At 42.5% G+C, this 15,508-nt stretch overlaps 1 protein-coding gene across 3 annotated transcripts in view; it reads right to left on the bottom strand.

The window, feature by feature from the left end:
* Positions 1 to 11,510, bottom strand: part of pde3a (phosphodiesterase 3A, cGMP-inhibited) — a 98,306-nt gene extending 86,796 nt beyond the window's left edge. The window contains exon 1 of one of the 3 annotated variants that reach the window (XM_035427732.1): positions 9,707 to 11,510. In XM_035427732.1, coding sequence (XP_035283623.1) covers positions 9,707 to 10,651 — 945 coding nt within the window. In that variant the 5' untranslated portion in view covers positions 10,652 to 11,510. The remainder of the gene's footprint in view (positions 1 to 9,706) is intronic. The other 2 variants (XM_035427733.1, XM_035427734.1) reach the window with 2 other exon arrangements.
* Between the last annotated feature and the right edge of the window lie 3,998 nt (positions 11,511 to 15,508).

Here is a 15,508-nt window from a genome sequence, read left to right on the forward strand (position 1 = left end):
TTTTTTATATAGGCCTATATTTTAGCCTTGACGTGTTTTTAACATGATGGGAAAATTGATGCAATGTGTTTGTTGAATTAGTATATCAAGTGAAATAAAATCTAACAAAGTTTCTGCTTGGCAGCAGATGTGGGTTCAAGCTTGGCTTGTGGTAGCAACTGGAATAAACTCTCCATTTTCCACAGCAAGGAGACTTGGAGACAAGGAGACACTACGCCACACCGCCAGGTCTTCTGGTGGCACTCTTGGCGAATCACACATGGAGACCCTTACATTTGAGGACTCAATGGCACTTTCCAGACTGTGCTTTTCTTCAGTGGAGAGGATGCCCCACACCCAGGACTTAGGGCACTGGATCTGTGGATCTCCTGTGTTTTGAGTCGAGCAGCATACTGTCCCATTCACTGTCCCATTCAGAATGGGACAGTATGCTGGGGGGGGGGGGGATGGGCACGAGAATGTCTCAATCAGTTTTGTTTTATTGCAAAACAAAGCTCCCTACTGGCTTCATTTTTAAAAATCTAATTATTTATTCATCTGCTCACGTATTTGTTTATTTATTTTAGTCAACATATCAATAAAATGTGGATTTGAGAAAACTAAGTCTGATCGCTGTTCTGTCAGTAAGGCACATTTGTTGTGCTTAGCCTAAAACTCTTTTTGCAACCCCCTCTCTCTCCCTCCCCCTGTGCCCTCCCCTCCTCCCCCCCCGCCCCCACCCTTTCTCTCAGAGAGCCCATTCATCGGGTAGTGTAGCCGCGCACCTGGCGACACACGGCAGCGCTGCTCTATCAGCCCAGGTCTGGAAATGAAACGTTATTCCCAGGGGCGTTGGGAGAGGGTCAGCTCACAGGGCTTTAAACAGCCGGGCTCCGGCAGGCCCTCCGCTCGGCCAGACAGCTGAACCTACACATTCCAGGGCTGGGCACGAGCCATTTAGAACCAAAATACGGAGAGCCAGGCCCCTCTCCCGGGTGTAAAAGATCTCTCTGTCTCTCGCTCTGACTTTGTTTTCAGAAGAAGAAGTAGATTGAAAGTTTTTGGCTGCCGGGTATGGATACCGCTGCAAAAAAAAAAAAAAAATTACAGTAATAATAAAAATGAAATAAAATACAATAAATGTATTGCTCGGTGATTGCTTCCACCACAGAAATTTGGCACACACAACTCAGGCTGCAATCATTTTTAGTTATTGTAAATTTTGAGTCATCTTCAGTTAGAACCAGTAAAGCAAAATTTTCAATATTCCATCTGCGGTTAGAGAGACTGCAAATGAAAACAATTTTCTAACACTGCAGCTAACCCTTGTTATTTTAGAATTTATACTTTTAATTTGTATTCTTGTCTGTTAAATACTCTTAAACTTTTAATCTCATACCAAGGGACTGTAACTGAAAAGGGAAAGGGAGGCCTAGAATGATGTAATGCTGTGTATAGCATATATCCTGTAAATAGTACCAGCCTTTGTAACACCTCCAGAAACGTGTGAAAATTAACTTTTTTTTCTTCTTCTTCTTAAAATACAATTCAAAGTAAGTTGCTGGCAATAAATAAATGAAGGAACCAAGAAGGCAACCTGAATAAAATAGTAAGGATGAAATAAAACCTTCCAAGTTAAAAGGGAATGCCTTTGAAAATATGAAGCTCCTGTGGCTGAGGAAGCAAGGAAAGAATATGTCTCATTTTTAATCATTCTCGAAACATCTGAGGCAAGGGCAAAATTTTTCTGAAGACCGATCTAATCATCTGTGGGAGAGTTATGTATGAAGGGGTAAGTATGAATGCTTTCAGCAACTCGAGGGGTTGTGAAAGCATTCTAACAATGTTGCGAAAACCATGGTGCTGACGTTCACAGGATGTCTCTCTGGAGATTAATTTACGTCAATGAGACATTGAGGTTTTCTTTTCCCCCCCGTCCCAAAATTCTTGCTACGCTCTGTTAGCCTTCAAGACCAAAAATATTACCCTTCATCTGTCTATGGAGAGACTGGAACCTGTCAGACCTCATTACCGAAGTAAAGATGAAACCAACTGAAAATTATGAGGATGTGTCAATTATGCATTGACATGCCAGATAGTCTGCAACTTTCCAGGTTTTATGCCCAAGTCTAAACTTGGGTGTGTGTGTGTGTGTGTGTGTGTGTGAGTGTGTGCATCTACGATCTTTATGTGTGAAAGGTGTGAGTGTATCTTAGTGTGTTATGATATGAGTGTGTCTGTTAGCATATATCTGTGACAGTATGCACATGTGCACATTTTTTGTGCGCAACTGCAGAAATTCATGTTAATTTGCATGGCTGTCTGTGTGAACATATGCATGTCTGCATGTGTGAGGCTTTGTGCACGCATGTGTATGGGTGTGTGTGGGTGTGCATGAGTGTGCGTGTGTGTGCATGTGTGTGCGTGTGTGTGTGTGAAGCTTTGTGCACACGTGCGTGTCTGTGTGTGTGTGAAGCTTTGTGCACACGTGCGTGTGTCTGTGTGCGAGTCCGTGCATGCGTGCGTGTGTGTGTGAGTGTGCGTGTGCATGTGTGTGTATGTGTGTGTGAGAGTGTGTGTGTGTGTGTGTGTGTGTGTGAGAGTGAAATAGCTGCAGTGGACTCTGGCGCGCCGTGGCGTGACTGGGGATCTCTGAGGCTGGTTAGCGCTCAGCGGCTGCCGGTGTAAGCGGAGCGGTCTCAGACGGAGGCGGCCCCCGCACCTCGGCACGCGAAACCTCCCGGCGCTGATCCTGTTTATCGCCCGTCGGATCTTTACCGCGCCGCAGACGGCCCGACACAGAGCGTGCTGTGAGCGGGGCGGGACGAGGCCGCCGCCCCGTCAGTCTGGGGCTCCAGCGGGGGCCGCACGCAATACTGCGCGACACATGGAGAACGGTTCGAGACGGCCTAAAGCAGGATCCCTCTCATACCCCTCCACTTCTACCCTCCCCCCCCCCCCCAACCCCCCACCGAGGGCTCGTTCAGTATGGAAGCCATCGCTTCCCAGAGCGAGGGATACCCAGAAGGCTCGCGCCGTCCTGTGTGCTCTCTGCGTAGATAACCCCACCCAGGGCGGATCCTTTTGTGCTGCGCCGCACTGTGGTTTCTGGGTGTGACTGTGAACGCATTTGTGGTTCTGGTGGTGACGATGGGACCTGGAAACGAGGGGGTCGGGGGGGGGGGGGGGAGGGAGGGAGGCGGAGGGAGGAGACCCAGAGGCCCAGGGCTGACCCAAAAACTCCTGGACCGCCTGGGTGCAGAGTGACAGCAGGGGCCCTGGTTTTGGCTGGCCCAGCGTTACCTTGACGCCCGGTTCTCTGGCGGAGCAGGGGAGCACAGGCCAGTGGGTTTGTGTTCTGGCTGTTAGCTCCCTCCTCTCATGTGGCACTCGCTGCGGCAGCCCACTTTCTGGTTTGGAGTCCAGGAGAAAGGCATGCTCTGGTGCTCTACACTGCACTTAAAAACACAAATCGCTACCAGAATTTTTATTTTTTTCGTGGGGGGGGGGGGTGGGGGGGGGGAGAAAGAGCAAGCGTATGCGAGTTGTTTTCCCTGGCCAATAAACAAAACCTCCAATGACCTACTTTTCTAAAGCAACACTAGGCTGGAAAGGAAAGGAAAAACATTGGACTTATGTGGCCCAATCATAAATTCCCAAATCAACGGTGATTGGCCTTGGTACCATTCCAGAGGCAAAGTTCTGAGAGAATACGTCCCAGAAGGACAAGAAAAGAGTCTTCCCAAAGCTCATGTTCCATAATGTTTTCCACCTAAATGTGATGGTATGTGATGTGAATACGCTCCCTCCTTAATATCTCCTCATGTTTTGTCTGTACCATAATCACCACCATAAGCCAGTCAAAACAATGGTTTTCAAATTAAACCAATAACTACATTTGGATCAAATTCAACAGGAAGCCATTACTATAGTTCTAAAATACCATTACCATCCGAATTAAGAAAGAATTTCCCTCGTAAGCTAGGATAATATTTGGGTTTGTGTCAGTGAGGACAGTGTGCAGCCCCTCCCTGGAGGTCTGTGGGGTGAAGGGTGGTACTGTGACAGAAGCTGTCAGTTTAATTGAGATTCCTGTCACATCAGCAACTTCGCAAGCCTCCACATAGCTGCTGCGGCTGGCACCGCCCACGTACAGACACAGTGTCTTTGACTGACATCTCTCTCAACAAATCAGCTTCTCTGAATGAAAATGAAAATTCATTTGTGATCGTTACGCCGCCATTTGGGATTTCAAATATTGAATGCACAGGGAATATGAAAATGATTTTTTTTTTGGAATAGGCTATTTTGTGAAAATTCCATTGAGAAATAGCTAAACCAAACATAAACTTCTATTCATGATGAGCTATTCATTCATAAGGAAAACATTTCAAGAAAGATCTTAGGAAACCATTAAAAAAACTGTTAAAATGACTGCTCATGTATATTTTCTTTCTTCTAAAAAATCATCTAAAAAAATAACACTGGTTACACAGCCCATAACAGCTTTAATTTCACTCAAAACTTGGCCCTTTATTAAGGGACGACGTGTGACGGCGCTGACATTTGGAACAAAACTCATGAAACTCCATCTCCTGCACCAGATACATTTACAAGCTGTGAAAAGCCATCCCAAAAAACTTCAAACTTCTCCCCCCCACCAGAGCTCAATCAGCCTAACTAGAGCACAAAAGATTAGGCTGTCTTTTCGCATAAACTCAGTGAACACGCCGGCCAGGGAGGAGCCACGTTTGCTGGCATTATATAAACTAATAATGACTTTCTTTCAATGCGCTGATATCTGGGAGACACTGCAGCTCAGAGAGCTGTCTAACGCTGGCAGGCAGACCACAGTTTTAAACGGAAAAATGTGGGGTTTTTAAAAAAAATTTTAAATCTCAACTTCTCTTAACGAAAATGCCTCTGGCCCCCAGAGAGTGACCGTGTTTAAAAGCGGGCAGTGGAGAGAAGACACATTTGGTTTTGAACCGCCCTCGTAAAACGCACGTATGTACACAAACAAAAACATTCATGCCACGCACTCCATTCAAATTATTATTTCAAATAAACTCTTTGTCATACACAAAGTGTAAATCTGAAGTGCCTTGTGTAACACGCTTTTCCTTTACAGGACACACGTAAACTGCGTCCAAACAGACTGGATGACTGAATCGACTGAATGACGCCCTTATGATACAGGAATGGCATGGTGTGTCAGGCAGAGCAAGAGCGGTGAACGAGCTCGTTAACTTCAGTTGTCTTTCAGAGAGGGAAATCACCGTTATTTGAGTAACATACTATGCACCACGTATTGCTTAAGTAAAAACACAGCAAGACCTACAGTCCATCCCCACAGTCATTTCTGCTGGTTCAGTGCCTCTCATGACACTGTCTAGTATAATTCTACCATTTCACATAAACATAATGTTATATTTTGGAAAATACTATTTTATCAAAATAAAACTCTTTGAAATAGTAGCAGAAATGGAAACACCACTCATCATAAGCACCCTTGTTTGCTATGAACAGAAACGGAATAAGAGATTACTGCATTGATTGGATTATTGCATCGACCCACGGGCTGTCAGAGAGAATCCCACCACGTACACCTCCTGTGCCTTTAATCCTCAGCCCTGCCGAACCTCCCCCCTGTCCTCTGATACAGGAACTCTGGAACGCTCTGAAGAGCTAACTGAATGCCATAAAACGAATGTCCTCCTGAACAATTCAGAACAGGAGTCGCACTCTGGAACGGTCCGGAACACACCCCTCATTCTGGAATACTCCAGAATATGAATCCCTGCAGAACAGAATCATTGCTCTGTAGCACGACATTAGCTAATTTTACCACTCAGCTCAAACCTCTCAGGGTCTGTCATCCCTCATTGAAAGCTCAACTGAGAAACCACTGCCATTTTTAGGCGCCTCTTCAAATTAAACACAAGGTGAAATTTGCCAAACAGCTTCACACAATAATATATGGACATACAGGCCCTTGTTATGACAAAAAATATTTTGCAAGGGGTCAGCAGTGTTGCTCCATTTCATGAATGAAAACACAAAGCAGCACTGTCAGCAAATTCAGAAAATATGGATATCAGGACAAATTTGAAATCCCCCCCCCCCCCCCCCCCCTCCCCCAGTTTATCTTACACCAACAAGGAATAGCACTTGAAGTCCCTTGGTGATACTTCATTAGTAAGCAAGTGCAACTGATTAGGGAGGCGAGAACTACCGACAAATTACTGCCAAAGGTGACGCTCTGGCTTGCCTCCACCTGCACACGACACAGACACGACGAAGCCCAGGCAGCCCGCTGCCCATAAGACACGCAACGGCCATTTAGCAACAACGCGCTACGCCCACCTCTTTGTGTACAGTACACAAAATAACACAAGAGCCCACATTGCATGCTCAGCCTGCATCAGTCCTGCAAGGAAATATTAAGCCCATTTTCGGTCCTTTGTTTCAAAGGCATTTTACATTCAAAACGACAGGTTTAATATTAAAGCACAGCACCTCTTTCTGCAGAAAGGATTTATGAATGGTTGGCCCCTTTCATTGTGTGTGTCTGTAGTTTCGTCTGTCTGTCACTAGAGGGCTCTTGTTCACAAAAAGGAAAGGCGGAGAAACAGCACAAATCTGAGAGATGCTTGTGTAGGCTTTTCGCTGTTGTTGCTGCTGGTGCTGCCAAGTTGTCCAGAAAAACTTGAATCAAAAATGATCTACCTGATTTCATATAAACAGGCATGATTTATATACATAGGATCATGATTTACATAATCCTATTTATCATTACATCTCGTCTGAATACATTTATTTGCTAAAGCATTCCCAATAAACATGCATAGTTTAAATGCACAGTACTATGAACAAACTTATATGCCTACACTATGTCCCGATTATTTTAATTTTATATCACTGTGAAAATGGGTTTTATATTACAATAAAGTAATACTAATATTTGAATTCAGTATTTCAAGTATAAAAGTTATAATTCCAACATGAAAATAATTCCAGTGTTGATGCAGCAATTTACACAGTAAATTATATGATGTGTGAAAAATAAAAATAAAAATAGTGAGCTAAACATTTTATGTCATAGTGTACACAACAATATGCATAAATATATTTTACAAAATATTATAATTAAATATATATGAAAATAATATATTCCAGTGACTGATCAATATTTCTCTCCAAACAAAACAATCCACAACAAATGTTTACTATATTTTCCTCATTTTTATCATGTATCACACAGCATTTTCCAGATGTAACAGTGCGTGAGTTTACAAAGCTCTGACCACATCACATAAGACCATGGACTTTTTACCAAGTACTGACAATGTACATCAGCTCTTTGGCTACCACATATTTTTACCACATAAACTGGCTACCACATATATGTAATATGTGGTAGCCAGTTTTTGGTTCCTTTAAATGTGTTACTTTCTTTAAATTCCTACATCAGCAGTTACATTTTGCAGCAATCAATTAAAAACATAAAATGACATGCAGCTTTTTTATATTAACAGTAAAACTGCATTATAATATAAGAAAAAAAAAACATAAATCATTCTATAGCTATGTGATGCAATTTCACCACTGCCTGACCAGTCAAGTTTTTTTTTTTTTTAAATCAGCACAACACATCCTTTCAAAAAACAACTATACAGGGCCTTTTACTCATGGCTAGATTTTGTTTCTTTTTTCCAAATAAACCACACAGCTTGTTTTGTTCACATTGTTCTGTTGAAATAATACAGGAATGAGGGAACTGACAGAAAACACATCTCTACACTCCAGCACTAAGCAGCCATTAAAAAAGACAACAGTATATCTTAAATGGCCAAGCAGACAGTGCAACCTTACATATCCCTAAGCTTCTGAGCACAAGCGAGTCACAATGAAGCCTTTGATCCCCCAGAAAATCTGTTCCTCATTGAGAGGCTCACCGTGCCGATTGATTTCACATCGGGGTGCAGTAAATCTACATCGCTGGACTTCACATCAAGTCAGTGAGAAAGATCATTCTGCCCCGTGAATACAGGTATGTATTCCACGACTATCTTGATGTTCAAGGCAGAGCTACAAAGCAGCAGAGCGTGTTTTATGGTTGCAAGGTTTTCTTGTTGGAAACTAAAGCAAAGTTCAACAGCGAACAGCAGTCTTAAGTAAAACTTAATGTCACACACCAAACACCAAAATGGCAATATCATTAAAAGCAAGCAAACGAATGCAGATAGTAGCCTAACAATCAGGAGGAAAGGGGTGTGTAAATCACTGCACAGTACAGTGACTTTAATTTTCTTTTTTCATTGCAAACGTCAGTTGAGCTCCACTGTGAACTCACACAAAACTGGTGAAGGGATAACCTATAGGTTTAAAATTTATAAATAAACACTCACATAAAATATATTTAGTGCACCAAAGACGGATAATATAGGGCAGCACGTGAAAAATAATTGATTTTTATATGAGGTATGTGTGTAGGTTTTTTTCACTTTTTAAAAGTAACGCAGAACGCTTGTTTTCAGATGATGATCTGATATGAAGTGCAGCTTCAATTAACTTCAGTCATCCTCCAAATTCGAATATCTGATTTTTTTATCAAAAAAGTTGCACAACCGTGTTTTTATTTTATTTTTATTTTTTTAATTAGAACATATATCAATTTACCCCAACGTAAATAATTCTGAGATTCATATTAAATTAATAGTAAACTCATAGTACCAACGCGTAAATGTTCATTCGAATGTCTGGTGCAAACAGAAACAGTAGCGCGCAAGGGAGATACAGCAGCGTACAGCGCCTTGCGCAATGTGTAATGTTTGTATGTTTATCCTATGGTTTCAATCCACAGCTACTGACTACAGATGACCCTCCGAAATTCTAGCTGAATTCTGAATCTAGTCTTTAGCCGCCAGGTAAAATAACTTTTTTATCAGTTCACGAGCCCCGGTGTATGCTGGACTTTTACAGTTACCTGCCGTAGCCAGCGCCTGTCTTTAAAGAGCTTACTTTTCTCCAAGTGGCTATAGGGAGGTACAAGTACTTCAGCCATCTCAATAAAAGTGACGAAACATGCCATGTTTAATGGACGGACTGCAAACATTTCGTTTACAGCAATATACAGCAAACTTTAGTGATACTTTAGATTTTTTGGAGAGTACTTTCGGACAGCACCAATGAAAAATAAATGTTTTATTTCGGAAATGATAAACAATCGTCAAAAATACCGAGAAACCGCTCATTATAAAGTTAAATGCACATATGAAACATGAACGTCGCTACAAGAGTAAAGCTGTGACGACTAGTGAATTCCAATAAATTACAGAGCGGCAGATATAGGCTACATGATGTCTCCAAATCCAAACGCTCTGGAAAAGTTGCCTTAATAGCTTTGATGTTTATTTATAATAATAATAATAATTATTATTATTATTATTGTAATTGTTGTTGTTATTAGTATTTTTCATCATCACAACGACAACTACAAAAACAACAACAACAATAATAATAATAATAATAATAATAATAATAATAATAATAATAATAATAATACACACAGTTGTGCCACCTGAGTTGCTGGACAAATCCACACTTAGTTGCTGAGGCCGGATGTTAAGCCGTCCCTCAAAACGCATTCACAGAAATGATAAAATTCGGCTCCTGCAATTCATGAAGTCGGACATGTTAATTGGAAAACACACAGAAAACTTACCTGGTCCCTTTGAATACACGGCAGCGAGGTTCGCCGATGTGACTTGCTGTTGGAGTGACTGTGTGCCATGTCTGAAGATATTACGGAGCTGGACCTCCTTCGCCTTTTAAATACCGGGATCTCTTCCTTCGCTTCACTCACGGAGGCACAACCCTCCTTGTGTATCCCTTGGTTCGGCAGGAGCCTGTCAGCATACCTCGCCAGTAGAATGCCCAGTACTCCGACCACGTAGGCCAAGTAAGGTCTCCAGCTGGCCCGCACTTTATGCAAAGAAATGAGCGAGATTGTCCTGACGATGCTGATGAAAACGATAACTGAGATTCCCTGCTTGAGTCTCACCACCATGAGTGCCCCGCTTGCCAGGCACGCGAGCACCACCACGGTCGCAGTGAAGGAGAGTAACTGATCATCCGCCCCGAACAAGAGCGACTGTGCCGCCGCTTCGCCCAAATGGCACGCGGTTAAGAGAAAAAGTGTTGTTTTAATAAGGACTCCACAGCGGATCAGATACAAGCCGACCCAAAAGAAGGCACATAAGAGGGTGAAGACTGGAGAAACCAGATTCCACCAAGTTAGCAATAGCTCCCCCGTGCAGCCTGACGCGAAATGAATCGGAGACCCGGGCTGTCTGTTATTGCTGTTGCTGCTGCTGCTGCTGCTACTACTACTGCTGCTGCTGCGGTTGTGCTCGATTTCCCAGTCTACAAATTTAACCACCAGAGCGAGTAAAACCGAAAGCGACCCCACGCATACCGCAGACGAGAGTCCTTTATAACTCCATATTTTAGTGAACATCAGTTTCACCCACGGTGCACAGTTCGGGTCCTGGGACAGTGTAGTAACACATGTTTTCACATAACCATTACGGTCGGGGACCCTGGGGCTTTTTTCAAAAATGCTGCCCGATATTCCCCTTTCACTGTCAGATTCTACAGACGTCATCATTCAAATGGTTAATATACTAGAGCGTTACTTACAAAAAAAGTAATACAGCCTATGAATTGGACATCTTCGGATTATGAACCATTGAATGAGTAACCACTAAATAACATAAAGATCCACTGTTAATTGACAAAATATTGACAACCCCAAGAAACGCGTGTGTTTTTAGGGGGAAACTGTGAAAACGATTTTTTAAAAAGTTTTACAAAAAAACCTCTAAGGCTGCATTCTTGAATTTTAACAGACCTTCAATGAAAATCATTCCATTTGTTCTGTCGTCGGTAGAACGGAATAAAGGTCCTGAACAGCACCCAGTTAACTAGAATGACAGACTAACCACTGACGATCTATTACTGATCTAGGCCATTGCTCTTCCTCACATCACCAATCCGCGCTCTCCCGTGCTGTGCTTCTTTGTGGTGCTCCGTTTCTGAACCGTTTGTGCTGCGTTCCGTCCACACACGTTTCAGGTTTTCCTTATTCATCCAAGCATTCTCTCTTGAAAAATACGAGCGCCATTCCCGATCGCATGTAAGCGCAGACGCGTGCACTCCGGTCATATTCTAGCTTTTCCTGCTCGCTTGTAAGGTTGAGTTAGCCCGAGATGCACATTATGCTTGAGAAGCAAAACTAAAAATCCTGCGCTGCTGCGTTTAAGTTCAGGTAATTGAAGATGAGGACGAGGAGAACGGAAAACAACGGAGTCTGGATACTTGCCATCAGTTCCCTGTAACTACCAATGCACAAGGGTACGCTACAGTATAGTAGCGTGGCTTTTTTGATCTTCGAGCTCAGTCCATACATACGGAAAGGGGCTATGCAAAGCAGCAACAACATTGCTGTAGCCAATAAGTGCCCAATGCTTCAGAGGTGTCAGATGATCCAGTATTATTTTTTCACGGGGATACTTGAAAATTACATTTTCATTAACACACTAAAATCCTCCTCTCAACACCATGGGATTTGCGTTAAATCTCTAGCATCGTTGTTAGGTAAATAACCTACTTTTGTGTTTATTCACTACTGAAAATTGGACGTATTTATCGATTTATTTATTTTTTAATTCTTTGGGTTGAATATAGTCTTACATTTGCTACGTTTGGTAAACCAGTTGGAGGGCTTGGATGCAACATGTTCACGCGGAGAGCCAACTTAGCACAGTAATTTCAATAGAGTTTTATACTGTGACGTTAAACTAGGGTTATTAAGTTATGCAATTGCCTTACATTTTCCGTTTTTAGGAATCAGGTGAAAGTTCTGTCCGGCTTGCAGACGGTAAAGTATTGTTTATTCAAAACGTTTCTCAAATGTTTAACTTATTGTTAACAAAATATTGCTCTAAATTCTTGAAAAATCCGTGTGTTCCTTCTCTGAAGTTCAGTGCAATGCTGCGATCCAGATGTTGAAAAATACTTTTTTCGGATTAAGTTCGTGAGACGGAAATTATGACAAATTTGCTAAATCGAACTTTAAAAGGCTATTCTTTGCAATAGCTGTGTGTTCATAAATCATTCGTATTTTCATTTATTTATTGGCTAGCCTAATCTTTTATCGCGAAAGCAATACGCTTGGCAGTGTTTGCAACAGTTGCTTAATAAAGAGACTGTATCATTTTTGCAGTGGAGTTCATGCGCATTGTGCATATGTATTTAAGTATGCAGTTATAGGCAAGTATGTCTTTACAGGAACCGCAGTTTGAAGATCCAATTCTGTTTCTCCATAGGGAGGAGCTAATGGCAATCCCTTGGTACCATATGGAAGAGCATCTCTCTCTCTCTCTCTCTCTCTCTCCCTCTCTGTAGGCTGTTGTGGCATTATTTTCTTGGTGCACACAAATCAGAAAGCTAATCTTGAAAGCACAGTTCAAGAGACAGGTTTAGTGTCCACACAGGTACAACCATAGAGAGCAGGCTCATGAAGAGCAGGCTGGTTTCAGACCATTCCTGCTGTTCTCTATCCACCTGCTGCGCAGCTTTATAAAACTGTGTATTTGCTAACACGCTCACCATTCCTGTCCTCACTACAGTTTGGACAGGTGCCCTGAAATACTTAGAGACCAAAAGAACATTCTACTCCCTAAAGAAGAATAGATCTGAATCTTCAAATACCTGGTCCTGAGTTTTTAGATGTGTGAGCCGCAGGCCTGCTTGAGAATCTGAGCCTGGTTCTGGTTCTGTCCATTATCCTAGACCAAGAGGAACATCTTGACACCTTGGACACAGAAACAGTACCAGCTAATACTCAGTACTCTCGTCTCCTGAATCTCGTTTTAAAGCACTCTGCTTCTATTGGTTAGAGGAAATGTCTCTGAGGAGGTTTTGTGACTATTAGAAAATATGCCCAGTCCTAGTAGAGAAATCCCAAGATGACTGACTCAGGAAAGAACCCAGCACATACTTGTTTTTTAATATAGATGAACTTCAACATGGAGTGCATGACTTCACATCACTCCACAGGGAGATCAGGGATATTATTCAATTGGTGACAGAATTCAATTATCACCAAGAAACCATCGGTGCAAGCATAATCCTGTCTGGGCTGAAGAAGAGGAAGATGATAGCTTGCTTTAACCTTTGCTCTTTGGCTTTGTTTTCCAGGAAATCCTGTGTAGTTTGAATTTAAATGAAGCTTATTTGAGCACAAATTTCCCCTAGAAAAGTTGTATCAGTACCCATGAGAATGATATATCCATCTCTGTACTACACTTTCCCATTTCTATTCCTGCCTTAAAATCTGCATTCTCATTCTCTATTGTCAAATCTACTTTATTTCTGTTTAAAAAGGGAAGTAAATGACTGGGGTTGAAAGGGTCAATGCCAAATTTGTTGAAGGGACTGAGAATAAGTTCAGAAGCAATTCACCAGTGTACTGGAACGGCTATGTTTAGAAAAAGCCTGGAACGATTTATGGAGAATGAACAGTATCTTATTAAAATGTCACGTACAGTCAAACAGAAACAAGGCCTGCACCCTGCCGTGGCCTCCCTGACACACGAGCGAGCACCGTGTTAAATTAACTCCATGTACATACATTTCCAAAAGCTCACTCTTACTGTCAGAGCCTCTTGAACAAAAGCGGGTGTTGCTGAAATGTTTAAAGTGGTGAAGGATGAAAGGTTTGAACCACAGAGGACAGTGACGTGTCTGGTGCAGGGGTGCACGGTGAGAGCCGATCTGTTTGGCTACTTCTGCTCTCAATGAATTAATTAGCCAATCACTTTCATTGATTAGACATATTTCATAAAGGGATAAGCTGCTGCTGCAGGCTGCATATGCATCATTGGTGAAAATGTTTTTACTGTGGTCTGACACAGGAGCAAAAAAAGCATTGGATAGTACAGGTATTTAGAACATTAAGCCAGAACAATCTGATTGATCTGAGCAAAGACCGGCATATGCACAGATGCCCTCTTAGAATAGCTGCATGCCCCTCCAGAGTCAACTTTGGACAAACCTCGCTCCCCTTCCAGAACCCGAGGACTGGCCTCTCTGCCGAGACCCTGTGGTCAGACTGAGCCAGGAACGAGGTGAATGTTTTTTGGAAGAGGCAAATTGCAGAATGTCAGGTGTGCAGTGCCGAGTGGTGCTGTTGTCCGGCGTAACACAACCCTGTGACTTTCTAAACTGGCCAAGTGTAGCATTTCTCTTGTTTTCTGTTTAACTGGAGGCCATAAATAATTTGCACTGACAATCTCTGTCAGACCAATTAATCTATAGGGAGGTAAAAGAGCACATGACTCCTCTCTTGCAATTTGGCTATAGTTTATGGGTTGTAAATAAGTATCCATCTGACATCTGGTGTGGGTTCTCATTGTGTGTCCATCACCTGACCCACCTTTAATTCACCATAGCCCCTGGGACAAGAAACACCTGTGAAGTGCTTCAGGAGAAAATAAAATTGCTCTGTACTCCAATGAAACAATGAATGTGCAGCCGATGTGCAGACCGTCTGCTTTAATTTGAGGGTATTTACAACCATGTTGGGTGATCAGTGTTGGAATTACACTGGTTTTTATACATAGTCTCCCCATTTTGGTGGATCAAAAGTAATTGGACAATTGGCTGTTCAACCGTTTCTTGGCCGGCTGTTTGTTGCTGTATTGTCAGTTCAAGCACAAGAAAGCACTGTTGGTACAATACAAGGAAGGACCCTCCCATCCAGATGTTGCTGCAGAAATTGAGATTTGTCACACCATACAACGCTTTTCCAGTCTTCAACTGTACAGTTTTGGTGATCACATGCCAACTGTAGTCTCATCCTCTTGTTCTCAGCTGACAGGAGTGGGACCCAGCATGGTCTTCTGCTGCTGTAGCCCATCCACATCTGCACACCCCTGCTGAGAACAGCTGTTATTCAAGCATTGTGTCCTTTCTGTTCGCTTGAACGAGTCTGCCCATTCTCCTCTGACCTTTCTCTTTAACAAGCTGTTTTCCCCACAGAACAGCAGCTCTCTGGATGTTTTTTGTTCATCGCGGCATTCTCTGAAAAAGTAGAGAGCGTAGTGCATGAAAATCCTGTTTCTGAGATACTGGAACCACCATGTCTGGCACCAACAATCATATCACAGTCAAAGCCACTTAGATCATGTGTCTTGCCCATTCTAACACGTGGCCACATGACAACTAAACATCTTCACCATGTCAGCATGCTTTATATATTCAGTTGCAGCCACATGATTCACTGTCTGGAGAAGCAGGATGTTTGCATTAATGGGCAGATGTACCTAATAAAATTCCCACTGCGTGTATATATCCCTGACTGGCATCTTTAAGATTTCACAAAGCCACTTGTTTTGCATGTTTAGACAGAAGGAAAAGTTTTCAGGGAAAAACCATCCCCTTGTTTCCAATGAACTACCAT

This window comes from Anguilla anguilla, chromosome 7 (genome assembly GCF_013347855.1).
Source record: "Anguilla anguilla isolate fAngAng1 chromosome 7, fAngAng1.pri, whole genome shotgun sequence".
Lineage (NCBI taxonomy): Eukaryota > Metazoa > Chordata > Actinopteri > Anguilliformes > Anguillidae > Anguilla > Anguilla anguilla.